Source organism: Schistocerca piceifrons, chromosome 1 (genome assembly GCF_021461385.2).
Source record: "Schistocerca piceifrons isolate TAMUIC-IGC-003096 chromosome 1, iqSchPice1.1, whole genome shotgun sequence".
Classification (NCBI taxonomy): domain Eukaryota; kingdom Metazoa; phylum Arthropoda; class Insecta; order Orthoptera; family Acrididae; genus Schistocerca; species Schistocerca piceifrons.
In genome coordinates, this window is record NC_060138.1 from 224167392 (window position 1) to 224195243 (window position 27852).

General features: G+C 40.6%; 1 protein-coding gene across 1 annotated transcript in view; it reads left to right on the forward strand.

The window, feature by feature from the left end:
* Positions 1-27852, forward strand: part of LOC124792233 (zinc finger protein 236-like) — a 231929-nt gene that overhangs the window by 100333 nt on the left and 103744 nt on the right. The window contains exons 15-16 of the mRNA XM_047257923.1: positions 2893-3089; positions 16088-16256. Of these exons, the coding sequence (XP_047113879.1) occupies positions 2893-3089; positions 16088-16256 (366 nt within the window). The remainder of the gene's footprint in view (positions 1-2892; positions 3090-16087; positions 16257-27852) is intronic.

Genomic DNA, 27852 nt, shown 5'->3' on the forward strand with positions numbered 1-27852 from the left:
CCTAAAACCTTGACAACTTGGGGTACAGCACCGCCTTGGCTCCGTCCCCGGATCTGCCTGCTTCGTGACCTTTGTCAATTTCCTAAGGATGGTACCCTTTCACTTGTTTACTGTCGGGCATTTGCTGCTCTATGTGCACAAATGAAGGAAGCCACATTTATTTACACTGATGGCTCAAAAACATTGTTAGGTGTAGGGAGTGCCTATATTGTTGGCGACACCCCAAATCGATTTCGGCTTCCCGACCAGTGTTCGGCTTATACTGTGGAGCTTTACGCTGTTCTCCAGGCTGTCCAATACATCCGCAGGCATCAGTGGATACAGTATGTTATCTGTTCAGATTCTCTCAGCTCTCTCCTCAGTCTCCAAGCTCTCTACCCTTTCCACTCTCTGGTCTACTGGATTCAGGACTGTCTGCGCTTGCTCCACCTGGGGGCGTCTCGGTGGCGTTCCTCTGGCTCCCAGGACACATTGGTATCTGTGGAAATTAGGCGGCCGATATAGCGGCCAAAGCTGCAGTCTCTCTTCTTCGGCCAGCTATTCGATCGATTCCCTTCGCCAATCTACGGAGCGTTTTATGTCGTCGTGTTGTTCTTTTATGGCATGCACATTGGTCGACACTTCCCCATAATAAATTGCGGGACGTGAAAGCTCTTCCCTGTGCTTGGACCTCTTCCTTCCGAACGCGTCGTCGGGAGGAGGTAATTTTAACTAGACTCCGGATTGGGCACTGTCTTTTTAGCCACCGACATCTTTTAAGCGGCGATCCTCCCCCACTCTGTCCCCACTGCTCTCAGCTACTCTCTGATGAGAAATTGCCGTCGAAGATATTGTACTGGATTCTACTACTTAAGAAGTCTTTGGGCCACTCACTCACCTCAGAACCTGTCATGTATGCTCGCGTTCCTGTGTACAGTGGGGCACTGTGTCAGAATGCTTTTTTTGAAATCTGCCTGTTCCCCTTCACCCATGGTTAATATAATATTGTGTGAGAAAAAGGCAAGCAGAATTTCACCGAGTAATGCTTTGTAAAAGTGTGCCGATTTGTGGACAGAAGCTTTCCATCCAGGGAAATTTATTATATTCAAACTGAGAACATGCTCAAGAATTCTGCAGCAAACCAATATTAAGGATGTTGGTTCGTAACTTTGCAGGTCCGGTCTTTTACCCTTCTTATATACAGGACTCACCTGTGATTTTTTTTCTTGTCACTTGGAGCTTTGCGCTGGGGGAGAGATTTGCAATAAATGAAAATTGTCTAAGGGACCAATGCCATAGGGTATTCTTTGTAAAATCGAATTGGGATTCCATCCAGACTAGGCAATTTATTTGTTTTCAGCACATTCAGTTGCTTCTCTATGCCAGGGATGCCTGTTACTACATCCTCTGCAAGGGAGTTTGTGTGGTGGCAAAATGATGACATGTTTGTCTGATGTACGAATGATTTCTTAAAAGTGATATTTAGAACTTCAGCTTTCTTTTTATTATTTTCTAGTGCCCCACCAGACCGGCCAACAAGTGGCTGAATAGAAGCCTTTGACGCGCTTAACGATTTCACATAGGACCAGAATTTAGTCTGGTACCCGGCGAGATCTTTTGCTAAAGTATGACGGTGGTAGTTGTATACTTTACACATTGAAATTTTTACGGACGTGCAAATTTGTACTAACTTTTGCCTGTTGTTGTTTGTGCTTTCTCTTTTGAACTGAGAGGGCATTCTACTTCCTTAGCATTTTCTGAATTTTGTTATTAAACCACAGTGTATCTTTTCCATCCTTATTCCATTTAACTTGGCACATACTTCTCCAGAGCACAAATTGCAATCCATTTAAACTTCGCCCATAATTCTATTACATCCATCGTACTGAAACTAAACAATGTCCATTGATTGTCTAAGTGGGAGCTAACAACTGCCTATTTGCTCATCGATAAGATCAGGCCTGTTTATAGCTACAAGGTGTAAATTATTTCAAGTGAGTTTGGGCTTTCAAATTAGCTGCTCAGGACAGTTTTTGGAAAACTTTTTCAGTAGTACTCCACAACACTCCTGTCTGTACCCCTTGCAAATGAATCCATAGATTTCCCAGTCTCTGCTCAAAGAATGGAAACTCCAGTTTGGAATATCAACAACATTGAAAAAGGATAGATTGCTACTCACCATAAAGGTTATACATGGAGATGCAGACAGCCACAATGAAAAGATAGTTTCACATTTAGCTTTCAGCCAAAGCCTTCTTCAGAAAAGAAAATATAATACACATTCCACACCAGCAAGTCCACCTCATGCACACATGACCACCATGTCCAGCACCTTGAACCAGATTCAAGTTGAACAGAATTTGTTCCACTTCATTGTTGGATGATGGAAACGTGATTCATGTTAACATAAGTTTTTGAACACCACAAGAATCTCACATGTGAAACTCACCACCAGTTATTAGTCCATGACGTCCATAAAGCAGTAAAGATAATGATGCCCAGGTTGATGCCATGTTATTTAACTTTTGGAAGTCATACCATATTGTTCTACATTGGATATGAGCTTATGAGATACTGACACATGATTTGATTCAAGATTACCTTGGAAAATAGGCTACAAAACTTTGTCCTCTATGGGAAGAAATCATAAGATGTGAAAGTAGTTTGGGAAATTTGTTAAAGTTTATGTAAAATAAATTAAATTGGTTTAAAATCAATCAGTAATTGTTTCATTGCCAGTTCAAGGATTTATATGTGCCTGTAATAATCTAACATAAACTTTACAGTTGACAGTTGAGTGATTATGCAAAGATACTGACATTGTTTTACTGAATTGTTTATGCTGGTTTGAATTTTGTGTCTTTTGTATCTTAATGTTATAAAAAATATTTAATGTCTTTTTTCCTCGTACAGGATGCACACAGGTAAAAAACCATTTTCATGTCATATCTGTAATAAATCATTCCGGACGTCAGGTAGTCGTAAGGCGCATATATTATCACATGAAAAAGAAGATGCAGCTAAACAGAAAAATGGTGACAACTCTAAAACTGGTTCAAATAATATGCCAGAGGTAAAATTACAGGACCCAATCATAATCACAACAACAGGTAAACACCTATATTAGTGAGACTTAAGTGTCATGACTTCATTAATATATGTATATATTTTTGTAGTTATTCATAGACTGAGAATATCTGTGTAGTGAGCACAGCTTACTTCTAATGTGAGCTGCATCAAATGGAAATAGTCATGTGACACAGGGGTTTTTTTTTTCATTTTTTTCGTTTTTACAATTTCAAAATTGCCCAAGGAAGCACATCAGAATGTCACTGCAGCATAATTTATTAGAACAGAGATACAGCAGTACAATAAAGTTTATTACAAAGACTAAAATGCAGTGATGGCTATCCCTTCTTTTCCTACATAAAAAAAACAAAACAAAAAAAGCATTGAAATAGGAACTGTGACACAAATGCCCTTGTGTGTGTCTCTTCAAACGTTTAAGCCATCTTCATTCCAGATATTGATTGCAAATTGTTAAGATTCCTATGAGATACAGGTACAGAATCCACGGTACTCCTGAACAAAACCTGTCTGGACTAGGGATGAAAGTCATTGAAAACATACTGGGCACTTACAGGCAAACCTTTAACTGCACCATAGATGCGTAACTGTTGGAGTCAATGTATGTCAGCAAGATAATTCCATTCTAGGCATCTGAAAGCCTCACTCCCCAAGGGGCTCATGGTTCTTTCACGAGTTCCTGCATGGCACTAACGGGGCGCCGAGGTATTGCAGCCCATTCTTCATTCCCTGTGTCCCTTCCTACCTGTCCTTGCTCCTACCCCGCTGCCCTCTCTTTCCACTCTCGTATTGTTGTTACTTATGTCAACCAATTTCATTTCATCTGGTTTCCTTTATTCCTTGCAGTTTTGTTCCCTATTCCCTTTTTTTGGCCGCCTTTGGGGATTTACCTCCGCTTCTAAATTTTCTCTCCGTAGTGTGAGCCATGTGGGGAAGAACTCCATCCCTAGCATCTGCGGTGCTTATTGTCCCCCTCCCTTCATCCCCTTTTTCTTCCCCACTGTAGCCCCCCCCCCCCCCCCCCCCCCATCCACCCCAATAGGTCACCATCACATATGGCCAGTTTGTGAGGTAGTGAGGCTCATACATATCCATCTGGCAGCCACCTGGCAACACAGGGATCACACTTCTGATATCTGAGCTGTTGCCTGCCCATGTATGCTTAGGAGTGGTTGCTTGTCATTCTGGAGATTTCGGAACTCCTGATAATGGCCACCATGCCAAATGGTCCTCACTGTGGCTGGGCGGGTCAAGGCACATGCTTTGCGTATGTCTGTCTCTCTGGTTTGTAATGGATCATTGAATGCTGTTTTTTTTTATGGCACTGTGGCCTTCCGTGCTTTGGCTGTACTCTGGGAGGAGGGCCAGGCTCACCAGCTTGGGTTGAAACATTTACTCCACTACCTGGTCTGCACTAGGACTGATGGGGACACATTCACCACCACAAAGCTGTTATTTTTTGTAGAAAATATCAAAGAAAAGTTTGATGAAGTGGAGTCTCTCAGTAAGATGCAGCCAGGTTTCCTGTTGATCAAAATTACTTCCAGTCTGCAGCCCATCATGCTTGTGCTCATCTTGGCGATGTCCTGGTGTCCACTACACCTCACCAGTCCTTGAGTATGGTTCAGCAAGATATTTTTCTTAGGGACCTCATCCTCCGAACTGATGCAGATTTCCGGGACAGTCTGGAATGACAGGCATTCATTTTGTTTGGCTTGTGCAGAGAGGTCGTAAGGACAACTGCTTCAGTACCAGCACTTTTATGTGGCTTTTGAGGGAGATACCCTCCAGGAGAAGGTCTAGGTTGTGCGTTATCCGTGTGCCGTGTGATGTGAAGCCATGTGGCCCGCCACCCAGAAGGTGCTTTGGTGCTTTCAGGGACATGTCTTCCCAGTGCACGGTGGACCCTCTATGTGGCGAATGTGGACACCCGCTCAATGAAGGGAACCCCTGTGTTCCACCACCTGTGTGTGTTATTTGTCACCACCATCACTCTCCATGCTCACCGGATTGCCCAGCTTATAAGATAGAAAAGAAGATCCAGAAATATAAGTCCCTTGATTGTTTATCTTAGATTGAGGCTCATCAAAAATAAAACAGTCTTCATCCTGTGTCCATGACTTCTATATTTGCCTCTGTTATGTCCTTTCCCCTCCTCCCTCACCCTTACTCTGTTCCCATCCCCCTATCCTGTTCCCCTCCCCTGTAGTTCCCATGCCCTTCCCTCCAGGTGTCCCTCCTGGGACCCCTCATCGCAGTGTCTCTCAGTCAGGAGAGCTGCTACCACAACTTGGCCACAGGACGTGGTCATCCACTCTCTTTTGGTTCTGGATTATACAGAAGCCTGCTTTCCCTCCATGCTTTACGCTCCTTGACCTATGGATGAGGAGGAGAAGAAGAAGAAGAAGAAGAAGAAACATAAGTCCCATGATAAGGCCTCCTGGTGCCCCTGAAGGTCCCATCTCCCCCCTTGCAGCCTGAGTCTGATCTCTTATTATGGATGTCACCCTGTCCTAGTTGGTGATGGGTAGTGACCCAATGGCATGTTGGCTCCAGCCCGTTCGCCTTCCATTTGGATACCCACTGTGTGCTTACTCAGTGGAATTGTAATGGATGCTACTGTTACCACCTGGAGCTGCAAGCCCTTATTGCCTTTCATTCAGCAGCTTGTGTTGTTCTCCAGGAATCTCATTTTACTGGTGATGCTCACTTACTGACCCTGTGTGGGTTCTGTGCTTTCTGCCAGAACTGGGTTGGCCCTTTGAGGGCTTCTAGTAGTGTTTGCACCTTGATCAGTACAGATATTGTTAGTACATGGACCCCTCTTCATACCAGATTGGAAGCAGTTGCCATCAGGATCCACTTGGACTCTGCAGTCATGGTTTGCAATCTGTATCACCCTCTTGAGAGGCCTGGGGGTCCTCATTGACCAGTTTCTTGCGAACCAAAACCTGTACCTTCTTAGTGATGTTCCCCTACTCATTTCAGTACTGACAAGCCACTTTCTGTGACATTTCACTCTCATCTCCTCCACTTCTTCCTTGCTTCCCTCCTCCTTTCTATCCATCCTTGCTTGCACTGGACAGTACATGAAGACACCCGTGATAGTGACCACTCCCTGTTGATTCCCTCATTCCGTTCCCACCTCCTGATGACGGGGTTTCCCGGCTGTGCTTTTCCATCAAGCTGATTGGCCTCTGTACACCTGTCAGGTCGAGTTCACACCTTCTTTGTCAGGTTGTAGTGATGAAGTCGTCTGTGATCTGTTTGAGAAAATATTCTGCACTGCCAGCATTGCGTTTTCCCACTTGACATGCCCTGTTCGCTGTCAGCCAGTTTTGTGGTGGATCATGGCCGTTACCACTGCTATCGGTCTTAATTGTTGTGCTTTGCAACATATTATGTGCCACCCTTCCTCTGCTGGTCTTAAACATATTCACGGCAAAGTCCATTACTTAATCATACAGAACAAGCAAGTGTGTTGGGAATGCTATGTCTCATATAGGCTCTTCTGTCCCTTCGTCATGAGTGTGGACTACACTCTGCACCCTACAAGATTGTCAGTGGAAACCTTCCATGTAGCCTTTGTACAGATCTGTCAGTTCTGCTGGAACATCTCATGGCCCATTTTGCGATGACATCTGTGTCAGCTTCCTATCCAGCCACCTTCTTCCTCCAGAAACAGCAGGCTGAAGCTTCCCACTTACATTTTATCCCTTGTCAGGCAGAATCCTACAATGAACCTTTTACTGAATGGAAGCTGCTTCTGGCCCTCACCTCTTCCCACAATTCAGATCTTGGCCCTGATTCCAGCCATATCCAATTGCTTCAACAACTCAGTCCTCTACAATCACAATATCTCCTCCGAGTGATTAACTGTATTTATCTCCAAGGCATTTTCCCCTCTCAATGGAGGGAGAGGGTTGTGGTTCCTGCCCGTAAGCCTGTCAAGGATCCATCATCCTTTGATAGTTACTGGCATTTGATAGTTACTGGCCTGGCCAATGCCCCGTGCAAGTTATTAAAATGGATGGTAGCTCGTTGGCTCAGTTGGGTCCTTGAATCGTGGGCCTTTTATCTCCTTACCAGTGCAGCTTTTGGGAGGGACAGTCTCCTGTCAATCATCTGCTTCAGTTGGAAACCACAGTTCGGCAGGGCTTCTCTCAGCACTGTCATCGTGTCACAGATTTCTTCAAAGGTGACTTTAATTTACCCTCAGTATGTTGGTAAAGTGTAAATCGGGAACTACGAATAAAACATCATCCAAAATTATCCTAAATGCATTCTCTGAAAATTATTTCAAGCCGTTAGTTCATGAACCTAAGTGAATAGTAAACGGTTGTGAAAAAACACTTGACCTGCTACCAACAATAATCCTGAGCTAATAACTAGCATCAAAACGGATCCAGGGATTAGTGAACACAGGGTTGTTGTAGTGAAATTGATTATTGTAGCCCACACTCCAAAGATAAACAAAAAATATACCTATTCGAAAAACCATATAAAAATTTACTTGATGTCTTCCTGAGAAACAATCTCTACTCCTTGCAAATTAACAATGTAGGTTTAGACTAGATGCGGCTTGAATTCAGAGAAATATTTTTGACAGCAATTGAGAGATTTATACCAAATAAATTAACAAACGGTGGAGCTGTTCCCCCTTAGTACACAAAACTGGTCAGAACACTATTGCAGAAACAAATAAAAAAAGAATGCCAAATTTAAATGAACACACAATCTCCAAGATTAGTGATCTTTTACAGAAGCTCGAAATTTAGCACAGACTTCAATGCAAGATGCTGATGATAATTCCCACAATGAAACTTCGTTTCGAAACCTGGCAAAAAATCTAAAGAGTTTCTGGTTACATGTAAATTGTGCTAGCAGCCAGATACAATCAGTGCATTCTCTGCACGACAGCAATGGAAATACTATTGAAGACAGTGCTGCCAAAGCAGAGTTATGAAAACATCCCCCAGGCTGCGGCTAAGCCGTGTCTCCGCAATATCCTTTCTTTCGGGTGTGCTAGTTCTGCAAGGTTCGCAGGAGAGCTTCTGTAAGGTTTGGAAGGTAGGGGACGTGGTACTGGCAGAAGTAAAGCTGTGGGGATGGGGTGTGAGTCGTGCTTGGGTAGCTTAGTTGGTAGAGCACTTGCCCGCGAAAGGCATAGGTCCCGAGTTTGAGTCTCGGTCCGGCACACAGTTTTAATCTGCCAGGAAGTTTCAGAGTTCCTAAACACTGCCTTCTGAAATTTGTTCATGAAAGAAGATGAAGTAAGTATCCCAGAAATCAAATCAAGAACAGCTGCCAACATAAGTAATACAGAAGTAGAGGAGTGAAGCAAATTAAATCATTTAATAGAAGCAAGCCTACCAGTCCAGACTGTATAAGAATTAGGTTCCTCTCAGAATATGCTGATGCTGTAGCTCATATACAGTCACTCACTCAATGAAAGATCCGTACCCAAAGACTAGGAAGTTGCTCAGGTCACACCAATATTCAAGAAAGGTAGCAGGAGTAATCCACTAAATTATAGTTCCATATCATTAACATCGATATGCAGCAGGATTCTGGAACATGTATAGTGTTCGAACATTATGAATTACATCGAAGAAAGCGGTCTGTTACACACAGTCAACATGGGTTTAGAAAACATCTTTCTTGTGAAACACAACTAACTCTTTACTCACACATTTATTGAGAGCTATTGACAAGGGATGTCAAATTGATTCTGTATTTTAAGATTTCCAGAAGGCTTTTGATACTGTACTACACAAGCGGCTTGTAGTGAAATTGTGTGTTTATGGAATATTGTCTCAGTTATGTGACTGGATTCATCATTTCCTGTCAGGAAGGTCACAGTTCACAGTAATTGATGGAAAGTCATAGAGTAAAACAAAAGTGATTTCTGGCATTCCCCAAGGTATTTTTATAGATCCTCTGCTGTTCCTTATCTGTATAAATCTTTTAGAAGACGATCTGAACATCCATATCTCAGGTTGTATGCAGATGATGCTGTTGTTTATTGTCTATGAAAATAATCAGAATATCAAAACAAATTCAAAAACGATATAGAAAATGTATATCTTTGGTGTGAAAATTGGCAGTTGACTAAATAATGAAAAGTGTGAAGTCATCTATATGAGTGCTAAACTTCAGTTTACATGATAAATCAATCAAATCTGAAGGCCGTAAATTCAATTAAATACGTAGGAATTACAATTATGATCAACTTAAATTTGGAAGAACACACAAAAAATGTTGTGGGGAAGGTAAACCAGAGACTTTGTTTTATAATCTGAACACCTAGAAAATGTAACAGACCTACTAAAGAGACTGCCTGGATTATGCTTGTCTGTCCTGTTTTTGGAGTACTGCTGTATGATATGGGATCTTTTCCAGATAGAACTAACAGAAAATGTTGAGAAATTTCAAAGAAGAGCAGCACATTTTGTATTATCAGGAAATAGGGTAGAGTGTGTCATGGACATGATACAGGAGTTGGGGCGGACATAATTAAAACAAAGTAGTTTTTCGTTGTGGCAGGATGTTCTCACGAAATTTGGCACCAGCTTTCTCCTCCGAAAATGAAAATATTTTGTTAGCGCTAACCTACACATGGAGAAAAGATCATCAGAGCTCGCATGGGAAGATATAGAGGTTCATTTTTTTCGAGCAATGTTAGAGATTGGAATAATAGATAATTATTGTGAAGGTGGTTCGATAACCCTATGCTAGGCACTTAAGTGTGATTTGCAGAGTATCAATGTAGATGTAGATCTTCATAAGGCCTGTGACGCGGCTTGGCACCATCATATCCTCCTTGCACTCCATGAGTGGGATCTTCGTGCCCCCTCCCAGTTTTTATTTGCCAGTTCTTTTTTTTTCTCAAAATTTTAAAACATAAAATACATAACTAGAATACAATATTTTCAAAAGGTGGGCATAAAGTACATCCCTCCCCCTTGGTATTGCGAGGGTTAATTTAAAAATGTGTCTGATATTGTTAGGAATTACACCTACATCAGTAACAGACATAAAATTGTGTAACATCATTCTGATAAAACAACATACAGGCAGGATAGTAAACATAATAGTTGCTTACAAACACTAAGTTGACACTGTTAACTGACACATAGATAGTAAGTAAAAGTAAAACACACACAGGTTTATCATAAAAATTCGCAGTAAATGCCTTGGATGAAGCTGCTGTCACAGTGCCTTCTTGTTTAAAATGCACGTCACTGAGACATTGGCCCAGTGGTTGAGTAAGTCTAGTTAAATGAGAATTTGAATTGGAGTAAGGCTTTTTTTAGTAAAAACGTATCATTTGGTTGGAATGGGAAGGGGGGAGGGGGGGACTACACATTGCAGATGTGTGTTATCTATGAGGTGCCAGGACATTCTCAGCTTATAAAATGGCAACATTGCACAGTTTTAAAGCCCTGGAACTCTTCAGCTTTGGTTTCCTTGCTGCAGGCATACCAGTGGCAGTGTTAAAGGACCCCACCAGGTTACCAAACCATCCAGCGACTGTATGTACAAGTAAAAGATATGTTGTCAGAGTAAATACAGAACACTCAACAACAGTGTGCCTTAAACAAAACACTGAAAAAACTCCTTTTCAGATGGGCCTATAGCGTCCATTAGATCAGTGAATGACTTACTATTTCCTGCCGCATAAAACAGGAAAATATTTAATATGTCATTCACAATGAAGAAAATTTCTGTATAGAAACAGGAGGTTACTGTCTCCAGGCACTTGGGCCTGATTGCATCTGATGTTGACGTGAGCAGTAATTAGCTCAGGAGGTGGTGGTGGTGGTGGTAAGAAGGTGGTATGGGGTAGGGGGGGGGGGGGGGTGAGGGATGGGTGTGGGGTAAGGTGCTTGTCCTCCCTATGGGAGTGTGCAGAAATGGGGTGCACATGAGAGGACTGCTAGGTGAAGCATTGGATGGCTGTACCATCTGGGAAGGAATAAAGGAAGGAGGGAGGGGAGGGGAGGGGAGGGGAGTGGTGGGGGAAAGAGTTTGACACTATAATAACAAAAATAATAAATAAGATCACTACTTGTTTCCCTAGCAATAATTTAAGGGGTGTTCTTACGTTCCTATGTAGCCACACCCTTGTAAATCACAACATATTTGGAGTAAACAGCATACTTTACACCAGCTACTGAGACAACGGTAAACATTTAATAACAGGCTGTTGACATCCTTCAATCATAAACTCAAGATATCAGACAGTACATCACTGGTCAGAACCAAGGAGCTGTATTGGACCATGTGCTTCACCCAAATTTTGTCATCTTTTGTTAAGAGTGCCCCATCACATCTGCAACACTGTGACCGTGCTGTGCCCTTGAGTGATTTATGTAGTGTCTATCTACGTATTTGAGAACACTTTAGATTTAAACAGAAGTCTCTCACAAACTTAAACCACATGTAAATATGTTAGGATTATCTCTTAACTATTGTATCTTTTCCATGGCATTTAGTGAAAAACTAGGGTATTGTTTTATGAAGGAACAAAGTTTAACACTTCATGTCCTATCATTACCTTTAAATTTCTGTCTGATATCCAATGTTTGACACTAAAGCACCGTGCTGAGTCAGGAACTAAGACTAATTCACCTTGAGAAATTTCCTTTTGAAAATGAGTAGTTTTCTTACTACTTCCGATCACTAGTCCTGAATAGACAGAATATTGAAAATAATTTTGTTCATTTCACTTGAAAGAATCAGTTAGTTTGCTTTTGGATAAAGTGTGTCATTTCACAAGAACTTCAGTAAATCAGTTTTCTCAGTAAACACGTTACATAGCTTTTCAAATGAAAATGAAGGTAGTCATTCTTCCCTGTCTATTTTAGTCTTGGTAAACTAAACAAATGAATGTAATAATGTACTCCAGCAGTGCGACCCATTAAAGTTGTGTGTGTCCACATTCTTGCATAAATATACAACACTAAACATTATATTCAATGCAGTTACTTCTATGCTTAATAATCATTGTTTTTAAGATAGGATTTAAGCAAAGTAAATGAAAGGTACTTAAAATAAAAACTTTACACTTTAAAATTAAACTGTTACTGTATTAACTCAAAAAACACTTTCACCACAGTTATTTTCAACACTAGTTTGGTTTTCCTTTGAAAACTTAATCACAAAATACAACTTTGGTAGCTTTGCTTGCCTGAAGCAGTGCAGTTAAGAATTTGGTGCACAATTGTTTATGGTTTATTCATATCTCTCAATAATTCGATAGACCAAATGTGCCATTATGTCTGCATTTTGGAAACCATTCTTGATGTGCTATGATGTAATTCTTGCACCATCTTATTTTTGTCTGGAAATATCTTTCATCCACTACTACAATTTACCAAAGACAACTTATTACTATGAAATAACTATTAACCCCGTCAACCCTAAATTGCACCAATGTTACCACAAAATATTCAACATTTAAACAAAATATTCAAAACTTGAAGAGTGCACCATTACATGGCTACACGTAACCACTGCTTGATGGTTACTTCTCATTTCAGTCTGTCTTCTGTTCTCCTTGTTCCAAGTAAATGTGTTCCAGCAATGAAACATGACAAGGCCACCTGTCGACCCCTATATTGACACTGTCATTTGTGTGTGGCTCTGTGCACTTCTCGTGCATAAAAGGCATTTCCAGACATGGAAATATGCCAGGGAAAAACTCGCCAGCTTACTGGCCTAATGGCTTTCCTATTTCACTACTGAATACCACTCTTTCCAACACATTATTCCATCAGGAGGTCCTCAGACTTTACAGAAATGTTTCATTTAGTTATTTAATGAAGTGACAGGAACTAAATGTTTGATTGCTAATCACAACATATTTTTACAACCTTTCTGCAACATCTTTATCCCCTTCTGCATATTCAAATAATCATTAATAAAATCACAAAGAAAATATTGACAGCACGCTACATAAGTGTAACTGTAACATTGTTCCGTTACAAACAGTTATTCATTCAAGTTGAGGAAAATAACCCAACAAACAGTTTTTTTAAAAAAAAAAAGCTTCATATGTAGATTGGTTTCAGAAAATTTGTGCACTTTTGTATGATTCAACAATGTGACTCCACACCACACACAAGAGTGTCATTGTCATAAACTCTCAGATCCTGCCTCATGTTGTGATTGGCACCCAACCAGGATGCGAAAGCCATGCAGTACATCAAAACTATATTTAGGTTTGTGATGTGTTGCATGGCATGTAGCAATGCTGCTTAGAGAAAAATATTTACGAGTAGTGTGCCGGACTGTTCACATTAAACCCATGATCTTAGAACTCAATTGTTTCATAATATCCATCAGTAAATTCAGTACTGAAATTATCGATATTTTTACCCTATTTTCAGCTCCTTAATGGCACGGGATTCAGCTGGGGTGATGTTGGGGGTTGTCTGGATGTTCTTCAAGAAGGACTGGGAGGCAACACTGGATGTGAGAAATTCCTGAAATGTCTGCAAGGGATGGTTTTGGGGGAGGGGAGGAGGATCCCTTTGAGAAGGCAGTCGGAACTGTTCTAGACAGGGTTCAACACTGGGTCTAGTATTTGGGGGCTGTGTTTGGGTAGTGAAGTGATATTTCCAGTTGAGGTTCCGGGTGAATGAGAGGAGATCTTTAGAGAGGAGATCTTTAACCAGGGCAGTGTGGTTGAATTTAGGTGTGGGGCTAATCGTTAAGCCTTTTGATAGAACAGATGTCTCTGGAGGAGAGAGGGATCTGGATGAGAGGTTTAGGACTGAATTGGGACTGGTGATATGTGGCATTTGACTGTGGTTATAGTTGAGATTTGGTCTGTGTGGGGTATGTGCTGGGATGGGGAGATTGAGTAGGGTGGCTAGGCTAGGTTTGTTGGCTATGAGGGGGGTTTGTTGAAGGTTCTGTTGTGGTTGGTGTTTGTGAGGGATAGGGAGAGGGACCCCACTTCTTAGGTGTTGCACTAGCACTGTGGATAGTTTTTTCAGGTGGTGTGTGGCATGGAACTCAAGTATGCAGCTGGCTTCTAGGATGATGTTCCTGAGTGTGTTCTCCAAGCAAGGGTTTGAGAGGTGGATGACTTTGAAGAGAGATAGGAGCTGTTGGGAGTGGTGGTTACATGAAGTAGTGTAGAGATTCAGGACAAGTTGGGTAAGGGCTAAGGATTGAAGGTTCTGGAAGACCAGGAGAGACTGGTGGAAGGAGGAATTGCACCCGGAGATTGAAACTTTTAAGGTAAGCCCTTTACGGGTAATTCCAAAGGTTAAGCAGGACCGGAGGAAAAGTATGTGGGATTGCAGTTTGGCTACGGTGAATGCATGTTTCCGGAATGAATGTAAATAATATGGTATAGGATTAGGGTACATAGTGGGTAACTGGTGGGTAGGGAAATTAAATAACTAAAGTTGAAATAGTAATCATAAGAAGGAATAAAACACGGAGGGAAGGACGAGAAGGAAAGAAATTGTGTTGGTAATGTTCAATGCATAATTCTAGGGACCTAGGAACCTGCTACACCGCATGTGCCATTTGGCTTCTCCCACCCAACACCAGTCCCTCTGAACTGCGGAGATGGGAATTTGCACTCCAACACATCCTTTCATCCCGCCATCCCCCTGGACTGAACCTACGTTAAACAACCTCACTCCTATTCACTCTTCAGTCTTCTCCTCTTTCCCATTCCTCCTTAGCCATTCACGCATCTTTTCATCCTACATAGTTGTGTTTATCCTTATACTATATACCTCTTTACTTCTGTATGCATCCTCTTTGGTTTGAAGCTGGCACAGTACTTACAGTAGAATATCTTTGGCTTCCCTCTGACAACCATGCCTCCATCCTTGCTACCCTCCCTATTTTCTTTTCCCTGTTGCTTCATAACCTGGGTTGTGAGTAACTGAATCTCCTTTCCCTTCTTCCCTTTCTTTCCCCTCTCTCCTCCCCGATGAAGGAATATTTGTTCCGAAAGCAAGGAACGTAAATTTTCAGTTCTGTTTTATGTGTATCTATCGGCTGTACTGAGCTGAGGTAAGTACTGGCCAGCCCCTCTATCTCTTTGTTAGTATTTTTTACCCTGTAGGTAATTTGATTCCAATATAGGACACTAATATTGTGATTATTCTGTCCTGGATTTTCCGTTGTTTGATTCATATATATTTCGGTCATAATTAATGTGTTTTTGTCTACCATTTACTAAATTATTACCAAATGTTGTCACAGTAACTTTCTTTTCCCCAAAAGTAAAAAGCACCAGAAGACAAGAAACATGTTAAATATGCTATATCGGCTGCTATACAAATTTAATCAACATATCATTGCAGCACTAAAGCACTCATTGCAGACATCAAAATGAAACATGGTGGGTGTTTTTAAAACATAGTTGCAGGTTAATGCTAAAAGGAGGTTAATTCAAAAGGTCTCAGATCATTTTGAACAGTCATCGAAAAGTAATGGTTGACAGAAGCCTTATTGTAGAATAATCTTTCTTTATGTTCTTTATGTTTTAAGGACGTATGACCTTGACAACGTCCACAAAACATTTAAATGAAATACATAGCTCTTACGTATGTAAACGTTTATGGGAAAGAAAAACAAAAAAAGGAAACACAGTGAAATTTCCAACCATTTGAGGCAAAGTGTATGTAACATCTGTGACTATAAAAAAATATACAATTGATTCTTCAAGGAATATAAATACTTCTGAAAAATCCGTCTCGTGTGTTCTCTACTAATGATGCCTGGAATAAAGCATCGAAAGCCAGTGTGCTAAAGATATAGCTATTACTGAATATACTTTTGAGTAATGCTACTAAAACTGAACATGTGTTGAACACTGCAATAGGTGCAAGTGTTTCTTCAGTTTTACTTAAGGTCACTTAACACACAGAGAATCAGGAAGACTGCTAATTTGAAATTTTTTGTAATTTGTTTTGGTTTCTTACATGTTTGGCTAATGATTTATCAACAGTACCAAGATTTACAACATACCTCTTATAATTTGCAGGTTTTGACCAGCAAACGCCTCGGAACAGTGAGTTGTTTCCAGTAGATAACCGTGAACGTCCATTCAAGTGTGACTACTGCAATGCCAGTTTTCGGAAATCAAATCAGTTGAAGAGGCATAATCATAAGCATACTGGCGAGAAGGCCTTCAAATGTGACATCTGTGATAAGTAAGCATGAGTTAATCAGCTTATACCACAATCACATTAGTTTTGTGTGTTATGTTTATACTTTTACTATTTTTTTGTGTAGTTTTGTCCTATAAAGCAGTTTCAACAGTAGTGGATATCTGTGGCACATAGATAAATCTGATTCATGGGGAGAAAAGTATTTCGACAATTCTGCTTCCATTTAGGTTAGACAGGGAAGGTATATAACAGACACAGTTGTTACTTGCATTGGAGATAAAATGAATTGCACAGTGAATACTAAATATCACTCTTGATGTTATCCACTTGCAGAGCAACGTCTTACTGATAGACATCTATACAACAAGGCAAGTATTAGGTTCTACAGGAAGTGGGTGCTTTGCGTTGAACACACCTCGTGGTAAAAAGTACCAGATTTAATCAAATATCTGAATTGTTTTCTGGCAATAGATCCTAAATGCTGTTATTTTAGTATCAGTACCTCAAGATATTTCATGTGATACTACTCAGTGAACAAGAGACCCGTTGCTCCATCTGGCCACTATTTTTGTATATCCCCATTGTGGTAAGGTGGCAATGGTCGAACTTCTCAGTTCTTTTTCAGTACAACACTAGAGCATATCATTTTTAGTCTTTTGAAAGAACTATCATAGTAGATGTTAAAAAAAGTTTCAAAAACTCCCAGATGTTGAATAAAACTAATCAGAGTAATTTAAAAAGCATTTGTTTTAGAAAGAGTGAGAGAGTATTATGTTCAGATGGAAGTGATTTTAGATCAGGGTTCTAGCAAAATATTATCTTTTACGAAGCTCATATTTCAAACATAGTAGAGAATAACTAAACAAGTAGTTATTCAAATCTTTGCCACAAATGAAATGACATACTTGAATGATAGATTTTTTGTGAAATTACACACTCAAATGTGAGCACCAAGCTCAACAGCAATCTTTTTGTGCTTTCATTCGGGAACAATAAAATTCACTATCACTCTGTGTCGAAAACAATCAGGTCCAAATTAAGTTCCCATATAGAACGTTTTGTCTGTATGCCTAAAACTATTTACAGAAGAAGCAACTACAATCATTAAGATGAAACTGAGTAAGAGAGAAATTTTTAACAGTGAGCTCATAAGATTTTGTCTTCAAGTGAATTTACAAATATGCTGGGAAAACTAAGTTATAATGGTTCTGAATAAAACATTTAAATTCTGTCACTCTATACATATTAAAATCCAGTTGGATGTGTATAATGAGCCAAAAGAGATTAGCAGCTATGAAACTGCACAACCTTCCAGTTGCCTGGACAAGTGTAGAATATGGTTTTCCAATGTAAAGTGTGGTTCATTTCTCTGCAATTTGTAAGGAAAGGAGAACACAGTGATGTTGGCGGTCTGTAGACGTGAAACTACAGATGACAGAATGTTCTAATCTTTACCTTAATGCAATGAGAATTTAATTTGAGAAAATTATTATTTAGTTATGATTTGAAATTGTTTCAATTTACCAAAAAGATATTATAATTACTGAAAATGATATTGAATGTAAGGGAATGTGTCTACTACAGGAGAGTTTGCTAATGTAAGAGCTAGATCCTGAGTGAAGTAAGTGCAGAGCTTCGCTGGGAGGTATCAGAACTTAGCGCTCACGGTAACTGAGGGATAGAGCAGTGACAAGAAGACCATTGTGGAGTTGGATGTTGTCAAGAATACATAATTTTAAAAATGTTGAATTTCAAATTTTTTTGAGTCTTTTTGTCTGTAGTGCTTTAATATCTGAAGTCGAGTAGCTTTTGTGACAATGTTCGTTTGATTGTATTCCTCACAAAGTACTGTTTCATTCACCATGATGAACTGTCCTTCAAACCAAACAGTGTAAGTATGAGGCTAGGTTTATAGCATAAGAGGACTTATTCCTAATATGCTAGACTATGGTTATCCCTATACACAACAGTATCCCGTATTAGAAGATGCTATCTCATATTAGGCATATTAGGGTGACTTCATCTTGCCACCATAGCAGCTGGGTTCAGACTCGGATTGTTACTAAGTGGTTTGGCAATTATGTGTAGTTTTTTAATTCATCTGGTAATGATCCTGTTGTGCTAATACTTGATGGGCATCATATCACATGTGTGTGATAGACAAAGTAAGCAAAAAACCTTACCAGCATCATCTTTTTATCACCCCATTCCTCTTATAAAATACAGCCTCTTGTGAGGATTTCATTATCCCCAAGGAATAAAAATAACCAAGGTCAAGTGGCAACCTCATTTTTGATTGAGGTTATTTGGAGTGGTCTGCTTCAGAGCAATAACAATGGAAAATGTAACAAAAGGCTTCTGAGGAACAGGATTCTTTCCATGTGACAGGCATATACTAAGTCCCAATGACTTTGCAGTACACAAGGAGTTTGACATACAAGATGCAAATAACAGAATAAATGCAAGTCCAAATGTCATCCAACTAGCTACCAAATCGGCACGCCACATCTGAATCTGTTTAGCTAACATTATTTTCGTACAGGGAATGTCTGAAACAATTCAGATAGATTAAAGCTGCAGTGGAATCAAAGCAGGCAGAAGAGAAAGTTTTGCTCTTGAAAAAGAGAGAAACACAGGATACATGAAGTTACTTCATTCACAGCCTGATACAAATGTAAACGAGGACCATGCTTCAGATGTGCGACATGAAGAAGATACTGAATGCATATTCTGCAGTGGTTGTTTCTCTGAAGACTTAACATGGACAAATGGACACAGTGCATGGAGTGTTATCCTTAGACTTTTGAAGTATGTTAACTTGAAAAGGAGCTTCTGTATGCCCTGGCAGCACTTCCTTTGTGCAATAAACCCAAATAATGTTGGAGAGGCAGTAAGATAGAGAATATTATTATTTTACGGGTTAGTTGTTCTAAAATTGATCAATATTAAGTGTTATCTTTGTCTCATATGAGGGCTGGAATTTAAATAGTGGCAACTATTTATTCACAACTGATACAAAAGAGTTACATGTTTGCACCTGTTACTGTCCTTCAAAGTAGTCACTAGCGTTGTGTAGAACCCATTGCAAGCGATGTGGAAGGCATAGTATACCATTAGCAGAGCCTGTTCTGTTGATGGTACGAATGGAGCGGTCTAAAGTTATGGTGATTCTCGTGTACAACTGTGATGGTGTTATCCTAATGCATTATGTTCCTCCACAGCAGACCGTCAGTGCACAGTATTACTGTTAGTTTTTGGAGCATCTCCTACGACCAGCTTTGCGAAAGAAACAGAGACACTTTCTGCGCAACCCACCCATCATTTCGCACAACAATGTGCGGGCGCATACAGCGCAAGCTGTGACTGCCCTGTTCGGTCGATGGGACGGAGAAGTGCTATACCATCCACCATACACCCTGGACTTAAGTTCTTGTGACTTTGATTTGATTCCAAAGGTGAAGAAACCACTTCGTGGCGTTCGCTTCGGAACTGTTCCAGAGATTCAAAAGGCAGTAGACCACTCCATTCGCACCATCAACAGAACAGGCTCTGCTAACGGTATACTATGCCTTCCACATCGCCGGCTATGGGTTCTACACAATGCTGGTGACTACTTTGAAGGACAGTAACAGATTTTCTTCAAATTTACATGTATTAGGTGTTGGTGACATAAAGTTAAGAAAATGTGCATGTATTAAATGTTAAGAGGCATGAATTTAAAAAATAAAATATAAATCACTATGCTTTCCTGTAGATTTCAAATTAACAAACTTACAGTTGTAAGTTCTAATGTAAAGTAGAGTGATGTGAAACGAGGAAAGTTTCACACTGGGATGAGGCTAGTGTGAGGTGCATCCACGACTGGCATCAATTACCCGCCTTATCCCTTGAGGCGTGGAGGCACTAAGCCTCTGGAAATATGTCTCATTGTCTGCAAGGCTCTACCATTTATCCAACAATAGGTCAGGGGGCTGGTGTCGGCCAGTTGTAAGTTAATGTGACGCTTCATTTTGGCCCACAAATTTTCAATGGAATTGAAGTCCAACACTCAAACAGGCCAGTCGATGTGGTTGACATCAGCCTGTTGTGAAAACTATTGCTGCATGATTTCACTCGTGTCAACCAGTGTGTAGTTCTGCTGGAACTAGAGCACTTCACAGAGATAGCGTACTGGAACCTTCATACTGGATGTGTGCCAGGATACTGTCCCTCATGGCATGCATAGGCAGAGACACTCATCTGTGGTGCAGTGTGTTCTCATACATGGAATACCTCGGCAATTTTTGTGTCATGCTTGCAACACATAAACAATGCAGTAAAAAAAAAAAAATATTTTTTAAAGGTGGCACAAACCATAATTACTTTCATGGAAGTCCAGATCATCAATGTTTAAATATTGTTTTGATGTTTCTCCGTTACTAGTGGCTGGCGTTGTTGAAGTTCACCCTCCATTGCAGTCTGCCACCAGCAAGGAGGGTAAAAATTTAAGAACACCAGCCACTTGTGCTGACAAAATTCCTGAAAAATCATTAAATAAATACCAGCCAAAGATCCTAAGTCAGAAGCCAATAGGCAGTACGAGGTCTGTGAGACCCGAGTTTCTCCTGGCGTATACAACTTTCAAATAACTTCCGGGAATTCAGCCAGGTAACACTTTCAGCGACCGCCGATATTTCGGCGGGAGAACACCCGCCATTTTCAAGGCAAACTGCAACGGACAGGCGGCGTACATGCAAATTTAATACCTCGGTTCTCCGACAGAAGCAGGAAAGATAACACACACACACACACACACACACACACACACACACACACACACACACACACACACACACACACTGAACACTAGTGCCACCAAAGATGACCAAAGTCAGAGCTATCGATAGTGAGACTATGAATTCGCAGGTGAGGCAGCATTGACTCTGTTCCTCTGTTTTTTTGACAAGGGAGAGAGCTGGATTCCAAACAGAGTTTAAACAGAAACCTCCATCCCTGTTAACGAGGTTGCTCGCTAATTTAATCTCAACTGCCTCCCTAATGACACTGTCCCAATAGCTGGACGTGCATGCCAATATCTCGGTGTTATTATATAACATGGGGTGACCAGTATCCAAGCAATGTTCGGCAATAGCAGATCTATTTGGCTGCTGTAATCGTGTGTGCCGTTTATGCTCAGTACATCTGTCCTCCACGGTCCTGATAGTTTGACCATTATATGCCATGCCGCAGCTACAAGGAATACGATATACACCCGCCTTACGCAGTCCAAGATCATCCTTAATGGAACTCAAAAGTGCTCTAATTTTAGGTGGAGGTCGGAAAACACATTTCACATCGTATTTCCGTAAAATACGACCGATCTTATTGGACGTGTTTCCTACGTAAGGCAAAAAGGCAGTAGACTTAGGTGTTGACTCAGAATTATCATCAATCACCCGATGTACAGTTGGTCGATAGCGCAACGCACGTTCAATCTGTCTATCACTATAACCATTTTGACGAAATGTAACTTCAAGATGGAACAGCAACTAATAAGGGAAGGGTTTAAATTTTGCACCCACTCCGAAGAATTTGCCGGTAGTTGATTTGTTTATGTTGAGGGTCAACTGCCCTTTCCTGAACCAAGTGTCAATCCTCTTCATGCATTTTGCTACAGTTTCTTAGCAGTTCAACTTCTGTGTACACAACAGCAGCATCTACAGAAAGTCTCGCAGAACTTTTGACAATATCTACGTGGTCATTTGCATATACGGTGACAAGTATGTCCTGTAACACTACCTTGGGGTTTGCCCAAAGATACTTCCACATCAAAAACTTCTCTATGTTCTGAATGACAAGCTGTGTTCTGTTTGCTAGAAACTCTTCAATCCAATCACACAGTTGGTCTGATGGTCTGTATGCTTGATTTTGTTCATTAGATCTGTACTGTATCGGAACTCCTTCTGGAAGGTAAGGAACAGGGCGTATCTGGGTGCCTGTGTCTGTTGCTTTCTGGATCTTGCAGATGAATAGAATGAGCTGGGTTTCACATATTCATTGTCTTCAAAACCCACGTTGATCGTACAGAGGAGACTTGCAGTCTCCAGAAATGTCATAATATGCAAGCATAAAACATCTTCCAAAATTCTACAATAGACCAACATCAGAGATAAAGGCCTACAGTTTTGTACGTCTGTTTGACAACACTTCTTTAAAATGGGAATTACCTGTGCTTTTTACCAATTACTAGGCACACATCATGCCTCTAGAAGCTTACGGTACTCTGCTGCTAGAAGAGAAGCAGGTTCTTTCTCATTCTCTGTGTAGAAGTGGCCAGTGGCCTTTCCTCTGTTAAGCGATTTCAGTGGCTTTTTTTGTCCTGTTGTCATTTTATTTTGATATTTGTCATTTTGTAGTCTGTCCGAGGTGGAGGAACAGTGCAATCTTCCGCTGTGAAACAGTTTCGGAAAAAAATTGGAATTTCAGTATTTTATGTGTCATCCTCTGTTTAAACACCGTTATGGTCGTAATGTCTCTGTGTAGGTGGCTTCGATCCATTTACTGATTTAACATAAGATGAAAACTTCTTAGGATTTTCTGTCAAGTCAGTAGATGGAATTACCCTTATTTTGGCTTTGTATATTTTTTGTTTTCCTGTGAGACTTAGCTACATTTAAATTTGCTGTGAAGCTCTTTCTGATTCCATAGCATCTTTCTAATATGGTTGTCAAACCTCAGTGGGTCTTTTCCATTTTTTACAATTTTTGCTTGGCACATACTTTCCTAAAGTGTATTGTACAATGCTCTTGAACTTTGTCTGTTGTCAATGCTAGGGTGAAATGTTCAGGTTGACATGTCACATAATTTGAAATTGTCTTATATTGCTCTTGCTAAACAGATAGATCTTCCTACCTTTCTTTGCACTCCTGTTTATAGCCATGTTCAGTGATGCTGTAACCATCATATGACTGATTCCCTGTTCTCCACTAACACTGTCGAAAACTTGGTGCTTGGCACAAACTGTTCAAAGATGTTGTCCTCACGAGTTGGTTCTCGAATTAATTGTTCAAAGTAATTTTCAGATAAAGACCTTAAAACAATTTCACTCAGTTCCCTGCCACTACTAGCAGTTCTCATCACTTGCATCTCCCAGTCTGTTGCTGATGAGCTATAGTCTCCACCTAAAACTACACCGTGACCAGGAAAGTTATGCAAAATATTCTCCAGGTTTCCTTTCAAATGCTCTACCACTATTGTTCATAAGGCAGGAGGTCTATAAAAGCATCCAATAATTGTATTTGAACCATCTTTAAAACTTTTCTTCACCCAAATATTTTGCACTTGGAATATGTACTAATCTTGCTAGATATTATCATATTTTTTATGACTGCAAACACACCTCCACCACCAACATTCAACCAATCTTTGCAATATATATTTCAATCAGAACTTAGAATTTCATTACTGCTGACATTTGGTTTCAGCCAGGTTTATGCCCGTAGTACTAAGTGAGCTTTGTTACTGTTGCAAAACTAGTTCAGACACCTTCCCGTGGATGCTCCTGCAGTTAACACATTCACTGCCTTGCCTAAAATGAGTAAACTAGTTCGAGAAGTGAAGTTAAGCGGTTCATACAGGTCGATTTGTCATCTCATTTGTAGTCCATCCGTATCATTGAAACTGAAAAAAATTCTCAACAGTAGAATGGAGCCCGCGAGTTATGTCGTAGTTGGCATACGGAGCAGAAACATCAGCTCGGACACCAACTGAGAGATAACTTGTTGACAAGACTGTCACCAGCTTGCATATTTTGAAGCACGTTCGATAATTCATTCCATGTCTTTGTTGTAAATGGGTCAGTAGTTGTTCAATCTTCATTGTAGATGGTTTACTGATATTTATCATTATCTGTGTTCAGTTTTCCCCATGAAAAGGCTAATAATTAGAGCAAACTGTGTGAAGTAGCACTAGAACAGCCACTAACATGAATGAATCGGAATGGGATGAGTTTATGGATAAATTCTCGGATAGTGGAAGTTTCTACACACCATCTTCATGTGATCATCCAAGTGAGGATTTACATGTAAACAACAGTGAAAGCAATGAAGATGATGAGCTGGTTGGTCCACTATGAATAACAGTGACAACTGGAATGATATTCCTCAAGATCCACCAGTATTTGTGTTCAATGAGGATTGAAATTAGACTTACCAAATGTTGGTATCAATGCACTTGCTGATTTCTTTTTCTCCTCCTCCTCCTCCTCCTCCTCCTCCTCCTGAAGAGTTCCTAGTGTCATTACATGAACAAACAAATCTGTATGCGAGCCAGGTAGCAAAAAAATGTGGGAGGAGAAGATCAACCAGGCTCTCGAGATGGAGGGATACAAATATTATGGAAATGAAAGTATTTCTGGGGCTGTTGCTGCACATGGGACCTTGTATTCCATTGATGGACATTGCTGGAGTAGAAGTTCTTTTTACAATGTCATGTTCTGGGAATCTGTTAAAAGTAGAAACAGATTTCAGCTGTTATTAAGATATGTACGCTTCTCGGACAACTCATTTAATCCAATGACAGGCTCTACACAATTAGGTCAGTTTTGGACCATTTCAATAGCCATGAGCAATAATTATGTTCCAGACAAGAATCTCTGCATTGTCGAATCAGTGGTTTTGTGGCACAGACGTCTGTTTTTCAGGCAGCATATCAACAACAGGAAACACAAGCTACATTTCTCCACTTGATAGTGGAGGACAAGAAATCCGCAATCAAGACCATCATAAAATTGTTCGAGCCTCTGCTTCAAGACTTCCACTTGACTCGAAACCTGAAGAATGCATTCAGTTCTGGGAATGATGCTACTAAAGATAGCTCTACTTCTTCCTCCCAAGTGAGGCTATCTGTCTACAACAACTCATCCAGCTCCCTGTAGGAACTGAGGATGACCTCTAAGCCAAGACGAGAGGCATCATTTATGCCAAAATAAGCCACGATTTGTAGCTGGGTGCTAATTTGCTGCCATCAGAACTCCTCCACATCTCGAATAAAACCTCCTGGCAAGTGGACAGAGTGAACACTGGCCTCCTTCCCCTACCTGTCTCCTAGTTCCCTGGTGGGTCTCCATCAACTGCTTAACATTGGGTCTCCCAATGACAAGCAATTCCTCACTCTGCGCTGGTCAGCAGTCCTCAAGAAGATCGGCCACAGTCCAAACAGACGTGGCATCCTGTACCAGCTCAGATACTCTTTCAGCAGTGTGCAAAACCACAGACCTGGTTTGAAGAATAAGGGGACAGCAATGTGGCCGGTACCCACTTTCACATCTCACCTTGCGCCCAGGGATTCGCGACCCCACCGAGATTTACGACCCCACCATTGTCCGCCAATCACCATCAGGCAAGTGCTGGCCAGCAGAGATGTGCAAATGGGAAGGCAGAGAAACAATTGTGCTTGTGAAAAATAATAATTCATGAAAGTGGAAAATCCCCTAAATTGCTGTGGGGTCTTTCTTGTCTTTCTGGTGTAAGTCTTCTAAAACTGTTGGTTTGAAAAGCACACGAAACATGATAATCATTCTGAAGTAGAATTACTTGGTACTTTCAAATTCATAAAATAGTTTAGGTAGCAGATTTGTTCATTTTGTGGTACTGGTGCTGTGATCTACAAACTGAACTCTCACATATCCTGTTTTTGTGTACAGATCATTATCGGAGCAATGAAAATGCCCAAAATGAGAAGCAGTAATATTGTAAACTAATGAAGCTGTTGTTTATCATTGCAACATAAGTTACTAACAAGGGAACCTCCCCATCGCACCCCCCTCAGATTTAGTTATAAGGTGGCACAGGGATAGGCCATGAAGAACTGAACACAGATCAATCGAGAAAACAGGAAGAAGTTGTGTGGAACTATGAAAAAATAAGCAAAATATACAAACTGAGTAGTCCATGCGCAACGTAGGCAACATCAAGGAGAGTGCCAGCCTACGAGCACCGTGGTCCAGTGGTTAGCGTGAGCAGCTGCGGAACGAGAGGTCCTCAGTTCAAATCTTCTCTCGAGAGAAAAGTTTAATTTTTTATTTTCAGACAATTATCAAAGTTCAGGCTCTCACACATAATCAACTTCGCTCTCCAAAATTCCAGGGCATGTTCAGATTTGCTTGGACATATGCACAATTTTACGGTCTACGCATGGAAACATTTGAAAATGTAAAAAACATACGTTTTGACAGAGCACAGGGAAAACTGTGTTACTGTGAAACTGTTGCATTCATTTGTTGCAGTTTATGTGACAAACTCTTGTGTTTTCATCACTTTTTTGGGAGTGATTATCACATCCACAAGAAAACCTAAATCGGGCAAGGTAGAAGAATCTTTTTACCCATTCGCCTAGTGTGCAAGTTAGGTGGGTCGACAACATATTCCTGTCATGTGACGCACATGCCGTCACCAGTGTCGTATAGAATATATCAGACGCGTTTTCCTGTGGAGGAATCGGTTGACCTATGAACTTGGGATCAAATGTTTTCGGTTCCCATTGGAGAGGCACGTCCTTTCGTCTACTAATCGCACGGTTTTGCGGTGCGGTCGCAAAACACAGACACTAAACTTATTACAGTGAACAGAGACGTCAATGAATGAACGGTCAGATCATAACTTTGCGAAAATAAAGAAAGTAAAATTTTCGCTTGAGGGAGTACTCGAACCAGAGACCTCTCGTTTCGCAGCTGCTCACTCTAACCACGGGACCACGGCGCTCCTCAGCTTACATTGTCCCCAATGTTGCATATCTTGCACATGGACTACTCAGTTTGTATATTTTGCTTATTTTTTCATAGTTCCACACAACTTCTTCCTGTTTTCTCGATTGATCTGTGTTCAGTTTTTCAAGGCCTATCCACTGTGTCAATTTATAACTAAATCTGAGGGGGGTGCGATGGGGAGGTTCCCTTGTAAGCAGTACACAACAGTGCATTATATATTAATACATTCAATAACCCAGGCATATAATGGAAGGAGTAAAGGTAATCACCCATTGTAGATGTGAGATTTTGAGTTGGCGACAATAAGATAAAGAAGATTGAAAACATATATTCCAGTAATGGGGTACTTTTTTCTTGCAAAAAAAATGAGGTAGATTATTTTATTTTTTTCATTTTGTGTATATAGTTGAGACTATGTTGAATCCAAGTTTTTGACCTCCAAAACACTCGGGACAATTTAATGGCCAAAAAACCAACAAATTTTGGCACTTTTTCAGGTTTTTGCCTATTACTCAGAAATTGTACATCCTACTGAAAATTTTACCCTTACCAAAATGAAATAACATTAAATTCTGCGTCAAGTGGCCTATGTAAATGTCCAGAACAGTGCAGCCATTTGGCCATAAGCAGTTGTCAAATCCCCCTGCGAGTTCGGGGGTTAGAATAGGCCTGAGGTATCCCTGCCTGTCGTAAAAGATGACTAAAAGAAGTCTAATGATTTTCAGCCCTACACGTTCAGGTCCCATTTTATGGTTTGACCTGCCACTTTACAAATTCTGCAGAAGTGCGGGCCATATGGGGATGGATGCCTTATGTGGTGCATGAGTTTTCCATAGTGCCCTTAGATTCGATCTCATGCACCTCTTGTCATGGCTTTGCATCTCCACCTGCAAT